Source organism: Schistocerca serialis, chromosome 6 (assembly GCF_023864345.2).
Source record: "Schistocerca serialis cubense isolate TAMUIC-IGC-003099 chromosome 6, iqSchSeri2.2, whole genome shotgun sequence".
In the NCBI taxonomy this organism is placed as follows: domain Eukaryota; kingdom Metazoa; phylum Arthropoda; class Insecta; order Orthoptera; family Acrididae; genus Schistocerca; species Schistocerca serialis.
Window position 1 is genome coordinate 409,252,896 of NC_064643.1, and position 22,498 is coordinate 409,275,393.

Here is a 22,498-nt window from a genome sequence, read left to right on the forward strand (position 1 = left end):
AAAGGGAATTATTAAAAAAGAATGTAAATAAATAAATAAATATGCCTTCAGAGTCACTGCCTGTGATGCAGCTTCCAAGGTCAGGCAGAGTGGTTACAACTTTACACGTCTGTACGAAATAGCACCAGTGATATCAGAACCATGTGAAAGAAATAATCAGTTGGACAAATAAGGTGGAATAATAGAAATAAAAGTTTCCATAATTTGATTTATTCTTCTGTTCTGAAAGAAATAGTGTTACCTAGAATTTGTATCAAATTTAAATTATTACTGTTTATTTCAAACTGTCAAAACAGTAGACACTAATGACTTAACATCCCAAAGAGACATTCATTCTCTCAACAGGACATTACGATGTGGTACATTAATGAAAAATTAAAAGAAAGAAATTCTGAAAAAGCTTTATTGCACCAATCCCATCTACATGATCAGAGTCAATTCACCAAAATGAACGCTATCAAACAGATTATTACAATACAGATATTCAGCAATCAAAAACTATAAAATGAAATTTAGCTTTCTGACATGTCCTTATAGAAGTCTTCATGAATTACACAGGTGCAACATCTGCACAAGAAATTGTCTCTCACATGACACACAGAAAAACTTACTTGAGATAACTGTGTATTCTATTATAAGCATGTAGGTTTCATAGGAGTGGGGAATGTAAACACTATTACTTTAAGAATACCTTCAAATAATGCAGAATTACTGAACAAAATAGATTCCTTCACATTTTGTTGTCTTACACAAAACAAAACAGATTACACTGTTTTGAATGAATGCTGGAGATTAACAACATATGGTATGCTGCGTTATGTATGTATAGTACCCCAATCATCATTTAGTTACCGTGACACTGATTTCTCAAGCTTCACATTTACATTAAGCACTGTGAGATATTCTACATGTTCTTGCTGTATTACTTACACTACCTTCATGTTCTCCTCTAAAATTTGTGTATACTCACTTCACCAACAATAATTCATTTAAAATCAATATTTTCCCTCATTTATTATCATCCATTCCTCACATACTGCTACAAAAGCTGATGAACGTATCAACAATTTAGAAAATGCCTCTTGCACAATTTCATTCCAACATACACAGAAAATATATAAAATGCCTATTTCTGACAATTACAGCAGGAAAATTAACTTAAAAGCAACAACAAAAATCAATCTTGCTAAGTTTTTAAGCAGTATATTGCTTCAACACTCTCTTTTGTCATGTGCCCCCATCACCTTATTAGATACGAATATTTCCGTTCACAATGCAATGTCTGTCTTTGAGTATGGTAAAGAATAATTATCAGTTTGATTCAGGAGTGCTCAGATACCAATGAGGACCATTATCTTTTTCCTATGGACATAAATAGCACTATTAATAATACATACATATTCTTTTTTGTGCTGCTCTTTTTCTTCTTCCCAAAGAAAAGAACAGCATACAATAATGAATCTTTGTATAACCTTGTCAGAAGTTCATGAACGTTACAGCAAAATAGTACATCACATTCCAGTTCCAATTTTTGTCTTTTAGGTAGGGGCAAGAAGCAATTTTGTAGTTTTTTGTTTTCTTTTTTGGGGTTATATGTTGGGTACAAAACTTAAGGCTGACCAAGAAAACTGTATTCCTGGCAACGAGGGCAGCATGGTGCCATACTGTACTTCAGACAGAAATGAGTAGAACACAGTGTACTACCTTTAAGGTATCTACTATTGTCCTCTGTGGTGGAAAAAAGAAAGGACAAAGAAAGGAGGAGGAAGATGAAATACACTTAGCTTACAATGAGGTAATTCCAAAAAACACAGTGTTCTTCCATGCATACATTTTGATTGGTCAGACTACACCAATATATTGTCAGTCAAAATTAATTCTGATGGATAGTTCAAATATTCAGCAAGAAGTTCAATACATTATACACCATGCGACATGGTCAAAATAATTTCAAAAGAACAAACAAAGTTTACCTACAGCTATTTACTGACAACATAGAATCCAAGAGAGCCTCAGCAATCACAAGAGCAAAATCTGTATAAACACTCATACATTAAATTATTGTCTGCCATTACATACTTCAGGCATCCTCCAATAAAACTGTATCTCACAAAAGTATATAGTTATAACAAACTAAAAACAAATATGGATCACATTTCATCAGTCAAGAGCAGCACCAGTCAGCACACTAGCCTCTTTTGGAAACTAGTTAGTACAAAATGAAGATAAAATTAGTATATACTGTTGCTACAGAATTTTAGCAGAATGCTATTAGAGAAATTTCATACATTCAACTATTTGAGTGTCTCATCTTAAACTTTTCTAAATGGTCAGATTGACATGAGAATATAGTGTATATAAAAATTGAATTCTTTCACACTCTTTGCACCTCTATATCATAAAAGTACAAAATATCTTAATAGGTTATTTATTCATGACTGGAGAGTAACATGTGTAATTCTAACAATTATTTCAAATTTAATTATTGCAGAGAGTAGTTTAATCACAGCAGTCAATGATCCGAGTTAAGTTACTAAATTTGTTACCATCAAAAAGAAATATTTGAAACATCTGTATTCAATGCTAAGTATTTAGTAACAGTATTCTTACAGAAATTGATGGTACACATTTCATAAGACTTCAAAATCTGAATGTTTCTACAAGATACTAATAGAGATGCTAGAACACTAACAATAATATTTAATATATATAACATGGAATATTAAACACTATACTATACATCAGTAATAACTGAACAATTTAAGACGTGTATGTTTAGTGAAACAGCAAATGATTTGATAGATTTCATATGAATGTAACAATGATGAATGAGTATGACTGAAATTTATTTAAAGTATGAATTTATTCATGACAGGTTTAACTTTAAAATTTGTATTCTTCAAACCCACATATTTTTGTTTTGTTTCAGATTTTAAAAAGGCATAATTGATTTATTTGTGTATTTTCCCACTTTCCAAAGTCACTGCTTTAATTCATCAAGTTCTGCAGATAAAAATGTGTGTGATAAGTCAGTTACTCTTTCCAGAGGGCTGTGATCCCTCAGGTTTTTTTTTGGTGCGATCAATTAATAATGTCCTTCCAGGTTTTGGGCCAAGTTTTTTTCCATTTTATGCACCACATTTTGATGACTGACCCAGCCATCTTCTTCAGGTGCAGCGAGTTTTACTATTATGTTTACTCGCTGCCCAGATTTCAAACAGCAACACTCGCAGCACCTGAAGAAGATAGCTGGGTCAGCCATATTAATATTGTACATAAAGTGAAATCAACTTGAAAGAACACCTGGAAGCACTCTATTAACTTTCTTCAGTGGTTCTATGTAGATACAGGTATTCTTTTATGGCAAAACAGCAATTATGTTTGAAATGTGAGAATCATTTCGGTAACATTTTTCATAATAAAAAAAAGAGTTTAAAATATATTTTTCAAAATTCTTCAGCTTGTTGCATTTTTGTTGAAAATCCAAAAATAAATAAATCCATAATTTCAGTGACTGAACTGAAATACTATTCCATATGTTACTTATTTTAGCACATTAACATTCCAAATTGATGCTCAGTATATTCTGAAGTAGCTTAGATGTTAAAGTTAACTGCTGCAACATCAGAAGTGGTTTTTTGTGAGGGGGAGAGTTCCATTATCAGAAAATAAGGAAAATCTCAAAGAACAGATGACACTACAAAAGTGTTCTGCTGCACACACAGAACAAAATTTTACGAACAAACTTTCACTTCCTGCTATTAACTGAATAGGAATATTGAATAGTCTCTTCTCTATCTCAAATCCCTCTTTGCCACATACAGTAATTTGAAAATTGCTGCTACTGTTTGCATAGATAGGCATCTGCTGACCAACTACTCTGTCTAAAATTTGCATCACAAATGTATCTATACTTTTTTTAAAACACTGAAAGCTGCAGTTTCATATTTCTGAATAAATACAAAATTATGTAACATATTAGTCTTTCTTGTTTTTGCTTCAAATATGTGCACATCAGATATTTAAGTTCTGGAAACTTTAATTTGTCTTTGAATTTAACCATCATGACACACACAATGTGAGCCTACTAAGAAACTTCAGAGTTCACAACTAGTGCACACAAGAGAACAGATTAACACCCAATATGGGAAGGTGGCCATACATAAAATACTCCTCAAACACAACAAATTGCTCTTGTCTTTTACACACACACACACACACACACACACACACAGACAGACACACACTCTATACATATGTATTCTCCAAAAATCATTTCAGAGCAATAACTCCTACACTCTAATAAAAAATAATACAACTCCAAGTCCATCGAAGGTAGAAGTGCGATGCACAGCAAACGCAACTCTGCCTTCTCTTAAAGTCACCGTCAGTGGAGGATGGGGGCTACAGGTTGAGTGAACAGATGCTACATGGAGACGCGCACTGGTGTGGGTGGTGCTCAGGGGGCTGCACGCCGGAGCTGGTCTTGCCGTGCTCCAGCAGCAATCTGTGATGCAGCATTTCACCCACATACATGTTGTTCAGAGCCAGCCAAGGGGCACTATGAGGCCACAGGATATCCCCACTAGTGGAGGCTGATGCCTGAGCAACTGCCAACTGCTGCTGTTGCTGCTGCTGCTGTTGTTGTTGTTGCTGATGCTGCTGTTGCTGCTGGTGGTGGGGGTGATGGTGGTGATGGATCTGCTGCTGTTGCTGCTGATGTTGCAGGTGGGGAAGCTGCAATTGCTGCTGCTGTTGCTGCTGCTGTTGTTGCTGCTGTTGCTGCTGCACATGGTGGCTAGAACGGCTTGATGAACCCCGTCGTCCTCCAGTACCACCTGCAGCCCCGCCCTCCACTCACATCACCTGAACATCAAGACACCAGTTAAAAAAAAAAAAAAAAAAACAGAAGCAAGGTGTGGAACAGTTGAGCTGGTGAAACAAAGAAGGAAAGAGATTCAATGCAATTGTACTGATGGAAGCATGTACAATATTTTATAAATAGGAAGCTAGAAATGAATAATAGTTTGCACCTTCTTGCAAGAAAACAATTTTAAGGTTTGCTAGAGACAAACATATTTCACCACAGTTGTGGAATAGTCAGTGAATGTGTAGTTAATTCCTCTCAAAAGACTTTCTGATTTCCTTTGGCTGCTTATCCACTTCAGTCACACTTTATAATTGTTGTTGTTGTTGTTGTTGTTGTTGACCAGATCAGCCCTGTTAAATTGTTTATTAGCTCTTTTATATGCCTCACTGCTACATTTGTATGGTAACACTAGCAACTATTAACACTAGTGTCCAACATGTCTGGTTAAAGATAAACATAGAATTGTGTTGTTCTGTAAGATGGACCCTGTTATCACTATTTTCTGCAAGAATAGATTTTAAAGTCGAGGAAGATTAAAACTAACAGCTACTGACATATTTGTTCAATTACCGGCTCTTTCCGCTCGTGGACATGCATGCGCGTGCTCACGCACGCACACGAGACATTTTAATTTCAGTATGCTTATGTTCTCTAGGGTAAATTGTCAATCCACCCAAAATCTCTAGGGCACACTGTCATTTCCACACAAAATTTAGATGACCTACGAACTTTTGGCATGTGTTCCTTTGTTGATGAAACAGCACATGATGAAATACCAAAAATGCTGTGAATGACTCTACAGCATATTGCATTTCTGACTACACACTGCAATACAAACTGTATGCTAGCACAGGAAACTTTTACAGTATGTATACATCACACTAAGACAGAGGACCAACTTTATAGGTACATGATAACACGTAACATGGAAAAATTTTTCCTTGTCTCTTCATCCACTCTGAGAACACGTGAAGTTTGTTGAATTCTTCTTCATTTTATTCTTACTGCTCACTGGGCATGCAATCCAGTTTTAGAGCACATGGCAGTCATCCACTGCTGAAGCAGTTCTGCTGTAACTGTGCAACAGCAATTTCAAAATTTTTACTCTCCTCTTGCGTCCTTGCATTTTGGCACCCCATTGATAAATGAACTATTGGGTGGAAGCTTTTGACTTGCTAAATAATTTTCCACAGGTACAAGCTGTGACAGGAGCTCCAGTACACCTGCAAGTTATGAATGGTGACTGCATCAAGTTAACTTTGCAAAGAGTGAGTTACTGAAGCACTGCGAGGGAAACAGAAGAACAACACAGTGAATACATCAAGGAAGGAGATGAAAAATTTATCTAGTCATATAAATATAGTAATTCTAGTCTTCGGTCTGGTAGGGTGAAGTCTGACTATTAGGCATGGTGAGGATGTAGGAAGTGCTACATTTTGAATAAATGTGTTCCTTGACCTGTCCCATACAGATATAGGTAGCCTTCCATGCTGGAATCATCTAACTTTATGTGAGGCTGTGCAACAATTATATTGAGTCTTTCCTCACTGTATTTTATAATCTAAGTGTTACTTCGTACATTTTAAAATACCAAATACAAAACAGCACAATTTCATATACACTTTCATTTAGAGATTCCTCACAGTTTGAGTCAATTTAATGTAGACACTGTCTGTACACAGTTTGACCCTGAGTATCTGAAAATGCAGCTTAAGTTTGGAAAGAAGTTATTTGTTTTGTTTTGTTATCCATTGTGGAAATGGCTTATTCTTCACTTTTACAACAGTGGACTCTCACATGGATACTTTCAATGATTTGCAATACGACAGGTGGAAGCCATCCTGACATGTCACGAAGTTTACATCCTAAAACAAGCACATTTACTAAACTCTGAACATAAATTGTGATTACTTGGTCTTGAAATTGTGTAATTTAAATAAGTTTGCCCTCATGCTAATACACTGAACACGAAGTGTTACTTGATTACAGATACTTTGCAAGCAGTTGGAATATCACAGACAAGTGCTGTTAACAGTGTTTTTGTAGACCAAGAAGGGATCATTGTCCTTACTTCAAGAAGGAGAATGCAACCGCAGAGGCCACTGGCTAAAATAACTGTATTATTCATACATATTAAGGAACACCATTTATATATATAATCCTCCAAGTCTACATAACTCAATAGTCACCACATGGCAAAATGTGATACATTAGTTACATTACTTTGTACATCACATGAGGGAACAGCACCGAGTACTTGTCGGTTTGAGTTTTCTCTTACAGGCAACCGTTAACTTATAGAAACATTGTTTTGGCATGTCATTCAAGAAATCATTGTGCAAGGATTTGATACTGAGGAAGTTAACAATCAGTGCAGTAGTGGCAGAGAGCTGATTGCAAACTTTAATGTTCAAAGCAGATCAGTTTTTGAATTAGAATGGTCAATTTTAGGTTGTGGATTTCCCAATAAGGTTTCAGGTCCTCTGAGCAATGAGAAACAGGAGATCTGTATATCTTAAAGACATTGTCCTTTCTATCTGCTACAAAGCTGGCATCCAATTATCTAATCAGTGGAAATTCATGAGCTTACTCATGAGCATGATCTGCTTTGAACATTAAAGTTTGCAATCGGCTCTCTGCCACTAATGCACTTAATTGTTAACTTCCTCAGTATCAAATCCTTGCACAATGATTTCTTGATGAAATGCCAAAACAATGTTTCTATAAGTTAACAGTTGCCTGTAAGAGAAAACTCAGACCGACAGTTACTCAGTGCTGTTCCCTTATGTGATGTATAAAGTAATGTAACTAATGAATCACATTTTGCCCTGTGGTGACTATTGAGTTATGTAGACTTGGAGGATTATATATATAAATGGTGTTCCTTAATATGCATGAATAATACAGTTTGGTTTTGTATACAGCACCTTAGTAGTTGCAGGAGAAATCTATGTGATCTATGTTATGAGTAACATGATCATGTAATAGATTAATTGAGTACACACAGTATTTGAAGCAAACTATGAACTACAAAAATTGTGTTATTCCCAAATACACAATAAACTAAGGGAAACATGTTAGAATCTACCTGCAAAATCTGACTTGCTTCAAATGCAGTTCCTGGCAAAAGGATTACAGGACTGGAAACATGGCCAGATTCTACACACACCATGTTAGGAAACTCATCATCTCCAAAATCTGTTATTTCTTTGGCCTTCTCAATCCATGGATTCCACACAACTGGAAATGTAAGAACATAGTCAAACTGTAAAATTTGTTTCATAAAAAGAATAAGAAAATCAAAACTGAAATTTTAAAACATGTAGCCATCCAAAATTTTTCAACACTTTTTTATGATTAAGCACCTATTTATTTGGTAATGCCTTTCTATTTCACTACTGATTTGGTACACAGGCCAACAAAAAATATTTTGTTTACTTTCTGTTAGATAATAATCTCATGGTTTATATCCGACATCTGTCTTTCTAGCCCCACCCCTCTCTCCCACAGGCTTTGTCATAACGTAACTTCATTACAAACTAGAAAATAAGGAAAACACAGATAATAAATGTAATGTAATTTTTCAATATGAACTAAGACTATACCAAATACAAAAATGAAAACTCCTCTTCATTACATATGAATTATGTGCCCATTGTCTTAGGTTTCCTTTCCCTCCTCTTCTTAAAGCAGGTGATATAGCTTTTTCTCCAATGAATTGCCTGTTGTATGTCCAGGTGAAGTGATAGACAGTAGCCTCTCAACATATTGATATTCTAAAGTCCCTGATAACTTCTTTTATTCACTTTCATTTCATGATGAAAGACCTCAGCTTCTCCCTCACGGGCATCAAGTAAATTTAGTCTCTGTGTGTGTGTGTGTGTGTGTGTGTGTGTGTGTGTGTGTGTGTGAGGTGGGAATCAAGACTGTTCAAAAAGTGAATCTCAAGGCTCATCAAATAGCCTCATATCTTGAACTTTTCCCATCTGTTGGCAGCAGCAGAAATATGTTGTGCATCTTTTCTAAGCCTACAAATTTAGTAACAACCTTCGTCAGTGATATCACACCATCCTCTCACAGTTGCTGTCAATTCAAAATCCAAAATCTAACATTTTTCAAATGTCAGGTCCAACAAACATGTCCATTTTCAATTCTCCATCTCTATGGAGGGCTTTCAACATCTGTTTTACTAGGCCCAACCTCTTAAGTAGAGGTAGTAATAGATTTGTTTTAATCAAAATACTTCTTCCCATACAATGAAGTGGAGGAAGAATAAAAACCATAAGTGCACTGAAGATATGACTGTGCTAGCAGAAACAGAGGAAGAGCTCCAGGAAATGACAGAGAATATTGTGATTGTGGATAAAGAATGTGGAAGGAAATTGAATGCTGGCAAGATCAAAGCAATGAGAATCAGCAAAGATGACATGATTATTATATCACAAGATGGAATGGCATTAGAACAGCAGTATTAGAACAGCAGTATTTGGGAAGGTTGATAAGTTCCTGTGGAAGTTGCCCAGAGGAAGTGAGATGCATAATCTCCATGGGAAAGAGAGCATTTGGGGGAGTGAAAGGTTTGTTGGCAGCCTGAAGCATCTCCATTACATCTAGGAAGAGGTTCACGAAACATTCTGCATTGAGAATGGTGTCTTATGGTTCTGAAATGTGGACAAATAGACAAAAAGAACAGAAATAGTTAGAAAGTTTTGACATCTGGTTATAGAGAAGAAAGAGGAAAGTGAAAAGGTCCAAAAGAATGGGAAATACGGAGGTGCTGCACAGGGTAGGAGATGAGAGGAACTTTATGAGGATGATACAGTAGAGGAAAACATTTTGGATGGGACACATATTATGCAGGAATTGTGTATGACAGAGAATGATGAGAGGGAGAGTAGAAGGAAAAAGAGGGAGAGGAAGGAGGACAGGAGTGCTAACAGAAATGAAGAGAGGAAAAAGTTACAAGAAAAATCAAAGAGGATGCTCAGGACAGAGATATGTATGATGGCCAGTTGATACCTGCCTGAGGGGCGCTGAAGACCTTGCTGTCGTGCACCCACAAAACCCCTCTACTACTCTACTACTACTCTACCTGCCTGAGGAGAGATTTACAGAGAGAAGGAAACAGTTTGCCCAGTAGTTATGTGCCACCTAATTTTCAGTTTCATACTTTTGTTAATTTAAATAGCATGTGAAATACATACTATTAAAAAATCACAAAAAATTTCCATTTTCAAATACTGTCTGTTAAATGTAAAGAAATAAATGTTAGGTTATATGGCTCTTTTGTTATCATATTAGCATTCAACATACTAAAAGCTAAAGGAATAAGTCACCTTCATTAAAAATGTTTTTTCATCATTGGCCTGTGTTATAATGTTTTGGATGCCAGCAAAAATTGCAACATCTCATAAAAATATTAACAAATTTAAGACTCTGGTATAAAAATGTTACAAATTTAACAATTTTTTAAAATTATTTGTTTGCATTGAAGTAGTTACGAAAAACCTGATTACACTTTAAACCATTTTTTAAATTGAGAAACAATGAGTGTGATGCTTGGAATATGCAGAAACTCTAAACACTGGTTTATTACACTGACAGGCTTCTATTAATTTTCTACATTAAAATAATTTCTTCAATACGGAAGTACCTGAGAAACAAAATTCTTAACGTTAATTGTAACATTTTCAACTGAAATACCTGTGTCAGGGAAATTATATTTCTGGATTCTCATTTTACGTCCCGAAACTACATTGGTTATTATATGTTCTTGAGGAGTGTTCTGGTATATGCGATCAGTCCATTCTGAAATAGTTACAACATCACGGCCTTCTTGGAAAATGGCACCGTCGCGTGTCTGTTAGGACAAAATACATTAAAAAGTTAAATATTGCAATACGTATGTCATATGTTACCATATGTTACTTTATACATGTGAAGTTCAGTATATGGTCAGTCTATATAGGGTCTAACAAAAGTGTATAGCACAAATTGCAGGACACATTCTTCACACTTAGATCATAAAATTATGTTATATAAACATGGGTCTGGGAATTTTGTTTCCATGTTATAACTTATTTTGTCCAACTCATTAATCATGGGAAACACATAGGAACAGAACATTAAAATAATGAGGAACATGCGTTCTTGGTGATGTCTGGTTATGTTGTGCACTGCCAGTGTTTCGTTTTACATGTCCCTGTTTCCACGTGATGTACATTATTGCTTGTTTACAGGTAAAATCGACTGTTCTAACAATCAGTACGACTGTTGCAAGCACATAGGCTAATACGTAGAGTTAATCACAGACCTGATTCATGCAATGGCAGTGTACACATATGCAGAGATGTCAGATGCCCATTTGATGAATGGATTTGCTGATGGCAATGCCACTTGTACTCGATGTTAGTACCGGGGAGATTTCCAGGATGAAAGTACTCCGACAGGAAAATGTTTGAAGTCACTGATCATCGACTTAGAGAACAAGGGGCATTTAAGCCTGATACTTGCAACCATGGGAGCCTCGAAGGATGAGGACACTGCAGTAGGAGATTGCAATTCTTTATGCAATTGACGACAACCCTAGTGTCAGTATAAAACATGTAGCTCCCACACTGAATGTTGACCACACGACTGCCCGGTGTCACATGGGAACCATTTGTATCCACACCATTTATAGTGTGTGAAGGCACTATCAGCAGCTGATTTTCCTGCACAAGTACTCTTATGCAAATAGTTTATTCAACGAAGTGTCAACCCCAATTTTAGTGCAACGGTGCTGTTCACAGATGAGGTGGAGTTTAAAAGAGATGAGATTGCAATTTTTTGTAATTGACATTCTGACAACTGTTGAAACAAGTCATCAACAAAAATTTTCTGTCAGTGTTTGGGCTGGCATTGTTGGAGACTGGTAGGGCTTCACTTTCTTGCACCCACGCTCAACAGAAAAAGTTATCATAATTTCGTACAGAATGTTCTACGTGATCCTTTAGCAGATGTGCATTTAGCTGTGCAACAAAACATGTACTTCAGGCATGATGAAGCAACTCCTCATTTTAGTGTTAATGTCAACTGGCTTCTAAATAACAGATTCAGTGACAGATGGATAAGTAGATATGGACCAATTGCCTGGCCTCCACACTCTCCAGACCTAAATCCACTGGACTTTTATTTGTGGAGGCATTTGAAAGCTATTTTGTATGGAACCTCGGTACAAGATGTTCAGAGTCTCTGTGCCCATATTATGGAAAGCTCCGAAACGATACGCAATACTCCAGGGATACATCATGTCTCTGAGTTTCACTATGACAGCAGGTTGATGCACGTATCAATGCCCACGGAGGGCATATTTAACACCACCTGTAAGAAAGAGTTGCCTGTGGGATGCTGGTGCTTTCTGTTCATGTGGGTTTCCCGTCACTAATGAGTTGGAGAAAATGAGTTGTAACATGGAAACAAAGCATTTCCAGACCCATGTTCATATAACATCATTTCTTCATCTATGTGTGAGGAATGTGTCCTGCAATTTGTGCCACACAGTTTTGTTACACCCTTTATATCAGCAGCTAAATAGCGCTGAATTCACAACGATGATGCATCTCTTACCTTATCAATGAATGTGCAGCCATGTAACCCCGTAATCTGGCAACGTCGTACATCAGGAACTTTAAAATAAGTATGAAGCAGTAAATTGAAACTGAATGTAAGGTCTTTGCTAGGATTGTATATGCCTATATTGAAATGTAGCTCCTTTTCTCGTAGTATCAGTCTGTATGTGAGGCGAAATCTGAAATGAAAACTACTGCTATGAGATCTTTTACATTCTAACAGAATGTTGTCTATTACTTTTGACCAAAATCTTTTAGAGGACCACAGATAGAGGAGGAAATGAACATTCCAATATTAACGTGTAACATTATAATTTAACAGTTATAATTATACACACACCCAACTTAAATATAAAATATATAATAGATACGGTCCACTCTGGAAGTAGACTTGAAAATCAGTTACTCTAATAACAACCTAATGGATAATTGACATACCAGAAAAAAAAATGTACATATTAATAATGAAGTCGTGAAACCACTTAAAGTTAATATCTAGGGAAGTTTTAGAGCAGCAGTTTTATTGTATGCTTCTTTGTGGAAACAAACAGCAACTCTTTTGTCTGTGTTATCAAGACTTTCTAATTTTTTTAATTATTTGCATATTTTATAACTGTTAGTGTCATTTGATCCACTGGTATTGTCTCAGATCATTAGACTATCAGACCAGACAGCTTTGGAACCTTTTAATTCTGTAATGAGCATAATTAGATCTATTTAATTGATAATTAAGCTCAAGTACTGTTCTCATTATACATAGATGCAGGGGAAATTGGCCGCAGTCCACAAACAGCTAGAAGCTATGTTGGGTGCAGTCAGTAAGCTCCAGGCTGCCATGAACAGTGCTTCTGGAGTGCCAACTATGGCATGCAGTCAACCCTGACACTACTGTGCTGTTGAACATGCTTGATCTAGTGGGATCTCCGTCATCCAAGATGGAATGGCAGACATTAATAGGAGTTGCTCGTTATTGGGCAGATGATGAAACATCTGACGGAAATAGCAGCTGGATTGTGAATGAAATCCAGTGTGGACACTGTATACTCACCTCAAAGTGTCACCCTAGATAAGGAAAGGCTCTGCTGGCAAATACTGAAGGCATTGCTGCAAATAGCTGGCATTGTGACTTAATGTGGCTGTCTTATTTGGAGCCAAGTGGATATTGTAATCAGAAGATTCACTGATTCAGCAATGACCTCTGATGCAAATGTGATCTCTCTGCACTACAGAAGCATTTGCTCAGATTAAATATGAGTGGCATTCACATGTGGATTCTTTAGGTTGGAGATAGCACTTTATACACTGGATGGTCAGTTAGTCATGGTACACATACCGAAGACAAAAGCAGGTTAGTTACAGCTGTTATGAAATGGAAAAGACCCCAGTACATTATAAAAAGAAAATATAAACCTATTATTAGTTAACTGCAGGAGTGTTCAGGGTAATGTTCTACAACTACTGTTACTCAATAATACTAACAATGTGCATGTAATACTTGGAACAGAACATTTCTTGGAACAAAAAATAAATAGCAGTGAAATATTTAACAAAGAACTGAATATATACTACAAGGATACTTTGGACACATTTGGAAGCACTGTATTTATTTAAATAAATAAGTCTGTAATGTCTACTGAGATGAACACAGTCAGAGGTGAGAGGTCGTTTGGCTGAAGATAAGTGCCAAGGAGGGACCTAAAGTACTTATCTCAAATTTTTATCACCTAATCAAATCAAATATCTAAGGAGTGGAAAATATCAGAGAAAGCTTGGAAAATAATGTGCATAAATTCTCTGACTGTGCAATAGTTATGGGTGGAGGACTTCAATCTGCATTTAAAACAGCGTACAAGAATGAAGAATTCTTTGACACTGTACCAAATCTACTTTCTGAATATTATCTGGGGCAGCTGGTGAGACAGCTAACCATCAAGGAAACGAATCATATAATATCTGTTGCAGCAGACAGTCCTGAACTTTTCAGTTCAGTCAGGAAAGAGATATGAATCGGCTACAAGGTTATCACATTATCATTGACAACTGAAGTTTCACAAAAAGTTAAATAAAGTTGACAGACACTTATGCTTAACAATTGTGACAAAAACAGAATTATCAGAGCAATTAGCAGTGAATATTCATTTCTGGGGAGGAGAGAGTGGAAAATCTCTGGCTCAAATTCAAATCTGTTGCACACAAAATAACAGTGTACATGTCATGGAAAGGGTGACAGATGGCAAGGACCTACCATGTTTCAGTAACAATATCAGAAAGCTATAACAAAGCAGTGTGCTCAGAAGCCAAACTCTTGTTGTCACACAAAGTCTGAATCTAGGGCATCAAGAGTAAGGACAGATACGTGAAAAGTGTTCAAGGAATTTTAAAGGCTAATTTTCTCTGCTGACCTGTCAAAAAATACTACATGAATTTTGGTTGTATGTAGACTTAGTCAATTGAATAAAATGATCTTTCCAAATGCTTGCTTGTTGACCACAATGGCACTAAAATAGAAGCTGATAAAATGAAAGCTGAAATATTAAATTATGTTTTCTAAAATTCCTTCACTGATGATAAACATGCAGTTCCCATGTTTGACCATACTGTGATTTAAAAATAAATGGGGGGCACAAGAAACTGCTCGATAGAGGAAAGCCACACGATGTGACAGGATGATCACTAAGTTTTATATTGAATATGCTTATTCTGCAAGACATTCAAATTTATAAGAAGTATCATAAGACTCCCCCATATGAAGCATGGACCATGGGCCTTGCCATGGTGGGGTGACTTGCATGCCTCAATAATACAGGTAGCCATACCATAGGTGTAACCACAATGGAGGGTATATATTGAGATGCCAGACAAACATGTCATTCCTAAAGAGAGCTAGCAGCCTTTTCAGTAGTTGCAGGCCTTTTAATTAACATCGACCAACATCACGTGGCTGTAATGGTACTGCAAACAGCTGTAAGCAAAGGGAAACTACAACTGTTATCTTTTCTGAGGAGCTATAGCTCTACCGTATGGTTAAATGATGGCATCCTCTTGAGTAAAATATTCTGGAGCTAAAAATTGTCCCTCATTCAGATCTCTGGGTGGAGTACAGAAACATACAACAGACAAGTTAGCACAAATTATAACTCATACAATGTGCAAAATTTTAACTGAAAGTTCTTACATGAGAGATCACCCTGTGATTCAGTGACTGTTTGTTCAGAAGTGACTGTCATGTTGCAGTTAATCAGCATTAGGAATTGTGTCAAACTTCAATAACGATCATCTATTGTGACAATTGGATCAAATTGAACTGACTTGTTATTTCCAATAGTTATTGACAGTGCATGTTGTTTTCTTACTGATTTGAATGTTAAGAGTCCAAGAACAGTGATTTAAGAGCTTTATGCAGGAACTATGTTAACAATTGACTTGCCACATGTTAATAATGGTGTTCAATTTCTTTAGTGTTATGTTACTGCACTCAATCACGATACAGGACATTAATCGAGCGGTAGTATTTGGCTAGCCAATTATCAGTGCATAAACTGTAATTAAGTGAGACTTGATCTGGCCGCAAATTGTAAGTTATTCAACAACAAATTGCAGTTAAAGTGTTTAAACTCCAAACCTGGTGTGGACCACATCATCTGAAATAGCCTACTTTAGACAAACACTTTTCAGCCACATTTGACGGAGGCACAGCTACTGATGGTGCATTTGCAAAGGCAAATACGGCTACACTTCAATGGAGGTTAGAATGTTTTAAAAGAGAAATGTGTAGGTTGAAGTTAAATACAGTGGCAATTAATGGTTTTTGGTGTTAGGAGAATTGGGTAATGCTGGAGTAGGTCTAATAATAACACTGGTCCAAAAAGTTTTACTTTTTACAGAAACAAAACTAGTGATACTCTAAGATTTAGACGCATCAAACACCAACATCAAGGCTGAAACAGTCTACTACCTTTGGGCTACAAGTAAGTAACATGTTTACATTTCAGAGTCGCCCTTTTGGGACATTATAAGAGCTACATGCAAAGGCATTGTGACAAGGTTTCCTCTGCCCTAAGTTAGTGAGGTGGATGCTTCCTGTAGAATGAACAATGCCTTACACATGACTGATGTTTGCACCATACAGTTGCTTGAGCATTATCAAATGTAGAAACCAGATGCAATTTTAATTGTCATTTGTGGCAGCTGTGAGTTGTTGTGCTGATTTAGTTTACCTGTTTTTTTGGAAAAAGTGTCGTGGTGGCTGGCAGGGAACGCATGTCAGGTAAAGTGTTGAAATTTAAGAACACTGTTATTGTGTGCTTGTAGGTTTTGACAAAAATTCGTCGCATCTGGAGTAACAAAACTGATACCTTGTGTAACATTTGTGCACATGTTATTTATAGTGCAGGAAGGCAGTCATTAACTACAGCAATGAAACAAACAGATGTCTTGTAATTAGGGTGTCTAGCTGGAGACCAAGATAAATCGTTGGCTCCACATATCTGTCGCATGTCACATTCATCTATGCTGAATGCTTGTATCCATGGTAAAAGTACCTCCATGAAGTTCAGTGTGCCCACTATTTGGCATGAACACACAAACGAGGCATCGGATTGCTATTTTTGTATGGTACCTACCTTGAGGAAAGCAGTCAAAGCTGCAGGAAGAGGAATCATCAATACCCTGACATACCATCTGCCATTCATCCTGTGGCTCATAACAAAGGATTGCCAGTTCCTCTTACCCCACATTTATCACCATTAAGCAGTGACAGCAACAATGCTGAACTGACACATACAGCCAAAATCAAACAGTGTGAACCCAATGGTCTGGTTAGGCAATGAGATCTTCCAAAGTGCAAAGCTGAACTCTTGGCCCCATGACAGCAGCACTGAAACCTCCTCATTGATACACGTTTGTGTGTGTTTCAGGAGCATCAGAAAAACTTTAATGTCGTTACATTATTGAAAGCAAAGGCAACATTACACCTCGCAATTACACTGACGGTGTGGTATTGATAACAACGATGCCACGGAATAGTTTCTCAAGTTGGCACCATGAGAGACACAGACGACAGCGCTCTCTAGCCGGTGCTGTTGAGGTCTACGAGCTCCGCGACTGCTTCAGCCATTTGATCAGGTGCAGCCAGCCAGGGCACTTCACTTCAGCATCGCACCTACGTACAAAGTTATGTAATCATTTATCACCTTGTTCTTGCACCAGTAAACCACATTCTTGCAGTACCAACTTAAATTACCTTTTCCCGTTCCTACCCATGCACCGCCTCCCAAGCGGGATACAAAAGACGGTTTGTTGAAAGACTGAACATTAAATACAAAGCAGACAATTGGAGACACTTTATAGATGGTTCAAGAAGAAGCCTGAAGGCAATGCTGTTACACAATAGTAATGTCACATATACTGCTTTAGGTGAAGAAAGCTTGAGATCCTTTGTAAACTGTTTTGATTACAATAAGCAGGAATGGCTGGTACGTAGAGATTTCAAAGTCATTGTGATGCTGTTTGGTTTGCAAGGGCGTTACACTGAGTACTGCTGCTATCTGTGGGAGAGGGACTGTTGCACACAAGAGAAACACTACACAACATATATATTTATAAAGCAGAAGAACCTCTAGTGAATTTGAACATAATTGTTTTCCCACTATTGCACACTAAATTGAGATTGATGACAGCATTTGTTAAGGCTGTGCACAGTAATTAAGCAGCATTTCAGTATTTGTGTAAGAAGTTTCCACAACACAGCACATAGAACAGAAAAGGGATATTCATAGGTGCTCAGGAATGCCAGCTGTTCAGACACACATGTGTACAATGGAGGAGAGAAATGGAAGAGAAAGCCACGTGGTAGAATTTTGCACAGAGCATAAATTAATTGTAACTAACACTTCGTATACTAATCGCAAAAGAAGGGTGTATATGTGGAAAAGACTTGAAGTAACAGAGGTTTCAGACTGATTAGGTAATGGCAACACTAACACAAATTATTTACAGAAGAATGTAAAAGCTGGTGATAGCTGACCTTGAGAATGATCAGTTTGGACTCTGGAGAAATGTAGGAACATGAGAGGCAATATTTCTCTTAGAAGATAAGTTAAGGAAAGGCAAACCTAAGTTTATAGCATTTGAAGACTTAGATAGAGCTTTTGACAATGTTGAGTGGAATATTCTCTTTGAAATTCTGAGGATAGCAGCAGTTAAATACAGGGAGTGAAAGGCTATTTACCACTTCTACAGAAACCAGATGGCAGTTATGAGTCGAGGGGAATGAAAGTGAATCAGTGGTTGAGAAATGAGTGAGAAAGGATTGTAGCCTATCCCTTATGCTATTCAATCTGTACAATGAGCAAGCAGTGAAGGAAACCAGAGAAAAATTTGAAGCAGGAATTAAAGTTCAGGGAGAAGAAACAAAAACTTTGCTATCTCTGAAAGAATTACAATGCCACTGGCAGACCTTGAAGGACTTCGATGAGCAGTCGAATGGAATGGACTGTCTTGAAAGGCAGATATAAGATGAACTTCAACAAAAGCAAAACCAGGGTGATGGAATGTAGTCTAATTAAATCAGGCAGTGATGAGGGAATTAAGCTGAGTAGTAAAATAACTGATGATGGCTAAAGTAGAGAGGATGTAAACTATCGACTGGTAATGGCAAGAAAAGCATTTCTAAAGAACATCAAACAATGGAAAACCAGGATGGAATGTAACAATATATGAGAAGGAAAGTTGCTACTAACCATACAGTGAAGAGGCTGAGTCGCAGATAGGCACAAGAAGAATAAGAGAATTTTTTAATATTAGGAAGTCTTTTCTGAAGGTATTTGTCCGGAGTGTAGGTCTTGTATGACAGTAAAATGTGCACAGTAAACAGATTAGACAGGAAGAGGATAGAGGCTTTTAAAATGCAGTGCTACATAATGATGCTGAAGATTAGATGGGTAGATCAAGTACCCAACGAGGAAGTGCTGAACACACTTGGGGAGAAAAGAAATTTGTGGCACAATTTGACTAAAATAAGGATCAGTTGATGCGATATATTTGAGGCACCAAGGGATTACCAATTTAGCATTGAAGGGAAGTGTGGGGTGTAAAAATTATAGAGGGAGACTAAGGGAGAATACAATAAACAGGTTCACAGGATGTAGCTAACAGCAGTTATCCAGATATGAAAACTGCATTAAACCAATCTTGCGTTGAAGACTGCAACAGTAACAACAACAAAACAACTCAGATGTGCGAACTTATTTCACTCATGACAATTTCTTGTAGAATGATGAAAAACATTATACTCATATCTGTTGACTTTTCTGGAGAACGGTGACTTCTATGTTGGAATCGACACGATTTCCATAAGAATCTATCAAATGAAATCCCTGTTGTTCTCTTCATTTACGAGATCTATGAGGCAGTTGGTAGTGGAGCTCAGGTTGATTCAGTGTTTCTCGATTTCCAGAAAGCCTTCAATACAGTCACACAGCATCCCTTACAAATCAGAATACATACATATGACCTGTCAGCTAACATCTGCAGCCCTATCAGGCTGTAAAAGGAAGGAACACAGTTGTACACAGGGAGGTGATTTTTAGAAAATACAGAGACACTTGCAGATTGCTTCCCAATTCAAATGCTGGCAGCTGACTTATCGTTTGACAAAATTATTGTAATCAATTGGAATTAGTTGGAGCCTGGAAGTATCTAGGAGTATCCATGTGAGCAATTTAAGGTGACATGACTATGTAAATTTGTAAATATAACCTTGGAGAAGGTCGACACCAGATTCAGATTTAAGAGAAGAAAACTATGCATGTGTACTTCAAATATGAAAGGAATCATAAAACCCTCACTCAACCGCTTGTTCACTGTTTTTCATTGGTCTGGTACATTTACAAAATTGGGTAATGGGAAACCTACAAAAACTTCAGAGAAGAGAACCTTCATTTGCAATGTGGCATTTATCTCCTGTGGATGTGTCACGTAACAAAAGTCTCCAAGTTTATGAAACAAACTAAGTCAAACATATAATTTAAATAATATATTAACTAACATGATTATCACAGCCCTACAATTAGAGAAACCCGTGACCGTAAAGAGATCTACAGACAGCCTTTAGGCCTGTATCCCATATGCAAATGAAATTGGGACGGTAGGAAATGATACTTGCAAACCATTTATCCTCCATCATGGTGGCTTGTGGAAGACACACAGTAAAACAAATAAACAAAAGATTAAAAATGTCACTGACTGATTCTAGTACAGGATAATTTCCATGTCAATTTATTGCACCCCCCAATCCGATCCATTCACATTTCTTTAAAATTTGGCACATTCTGTGATCCAGATAAGAGACACGAAACTATGGTACCTATTTGCAGATATATATATATATATATGATAATTGTGAAGAAAGTTGCAGGTCTACTAAGTTTGAAAATTGTGTGAAATTTACATACACGTTTCAACATAAATGACTGTAATTGTGGTTCTAATCCAGATACAACAATGAAACTTACATAATTGAAAATCTAATGAGTAGAGCTTTATATTGTGTGCAACATGATGGATTTGTAACAGTTTTCACACACAATGTCATTGACCTTTACCTTTGATCTCAAATATCTCCAAACACACACATTTATTTTATTTCGTCTCTTTAAAGTTTTATATTGTTCTGGTATGTTATTATAAACATGGCACACCAAAGGCTTAATGTCCAAAACTGTATTTCATCTACATCACTACACTAAGCTATTTATCCTATTTTACAGTCCATCAGTTTGCACTCCACTATTCACTATTCTTTCATGAAAGTAACTTGGGGGGGGGGGGGGGGGGGGGGCAAAGCAATACTGTTACTTATTATCTGTATAATTAATAGTTACAGTAACTTTTTTCTAATGTATTTGTCTTGAGCGTCATTTCAGACACTCGCCAGACGAATGTTGTGCAACATCATATTTGTATAAAATTTCTTGCCGTTAGCAATAATCTTAGGACAACTCTTAAGCTACCCATTCACAACCTGAGCGGTGTGCCAACTTGCTCGCCAGTGCGCTTGCACACCCTACTGACTGTGGGGGCAACAGCGACTGCTTGGTGGACCCTACCAGCCTGCACCGATGGTGTGTGGCCTGGTAAGTAGCAGTCCCAGCTAGCAGGTAGCTGTTTGGCTTTAAACCAATGCATCTCACTCACACGCAGATGAATGGGTCAAGCCAGATCTGCTTAGTGGGGGAGGAGGGGGGAGGGACATGTGGATGGGGGCCTTTAGTCCCAATTTGATTCCACTTTAGTGTCTCTGTGCCATTGTGTTGCCAAATACTTGCCAGTCTTGTCAAGTTTGACTACTGCGTAAGCTGAGAACTCAACCAATACCAGTCACTGACATTCTGACCAATTAGTGAACATTTCTTGTTTTTACCTGACAGAGAGACTTATTTAACCAAATATCAGTAGCTTGTTTCCTGGATGCGGCTTGTTTTCCCAAACTGCACTATACATGTGCTATGAAGTAGTATTTGGTAGTAGTTCATAAAAAATGGATTTCAAGTCAACATTGTAATTTTTGCAAACTGTTTAGAGAAGGAGGTCACGCACAAATGCAAAAGATTTTGAGGAAAGTTCAGATGCAGGTGGTATACAAGTTTCCTTCAGTGAATTATATGCTGCTAACAGACATATACAGATTTGTTGCCCCATATGATACTCATTGGTGGGTTGCATATGTCATAATAACTTGTAAAGAAGCAGATGAGCTACAAGCTGGCTTCTTACAGTCACATGGGCCACGCTCATCATTTATGTTTCCTGCCAAACCAAACATTTGTGTTATCAAATAACGTGAAATTCTCACAAGATGGATCCAGAGACGCCAAATGGAAAGACATATTCTCCTTGCATAAGATCTCATGAACATTAACAATTTAACTGAAGACTTGAAATAAGTTGTAACCAATTTTTACTGCATTTTCATTGAAGCTACACTGTAAATGATTTGTAACAACCCTACAATGATGTG

General features: G+C 37.1%; 1 protein-coding gene across 1 annotated transcript in view; it reads right to left on the reverse strand.

Moving 5' to 3' along the window:
* Positions 1-389: 389 nt before the first annotated feature.
* The window catches only part of LOC126483639 (uncharacterized), a 230,129-nt gene continuing 208,020 nt past the window's right edge, over positions 390-22,498 (reverse strand). Inside the window, exons 5-8 of the mRNA XM_050106694.1 lie at positions 12,479-12,659; positions 10,574-10,730; positions 7,959-8,110; positions 390-4,866 (exon numbers count right to left, since the gene is read on the reverse strand). Of these exons, the coding sequence (XP_049962651.1) occupies positions 4,858-4,866; positions 7,959-8,110; positions 10,574-10,730; positions 12,479-12,659 (499 nt within the window). The 3' untranslated portion in view covers positions 390-4,857. The remainder of the gene's footprint in view (positions 4,867-7,958; positions 8,111-10,573; positions 10,731-12,478; positions 12,660-22,498) is intronic.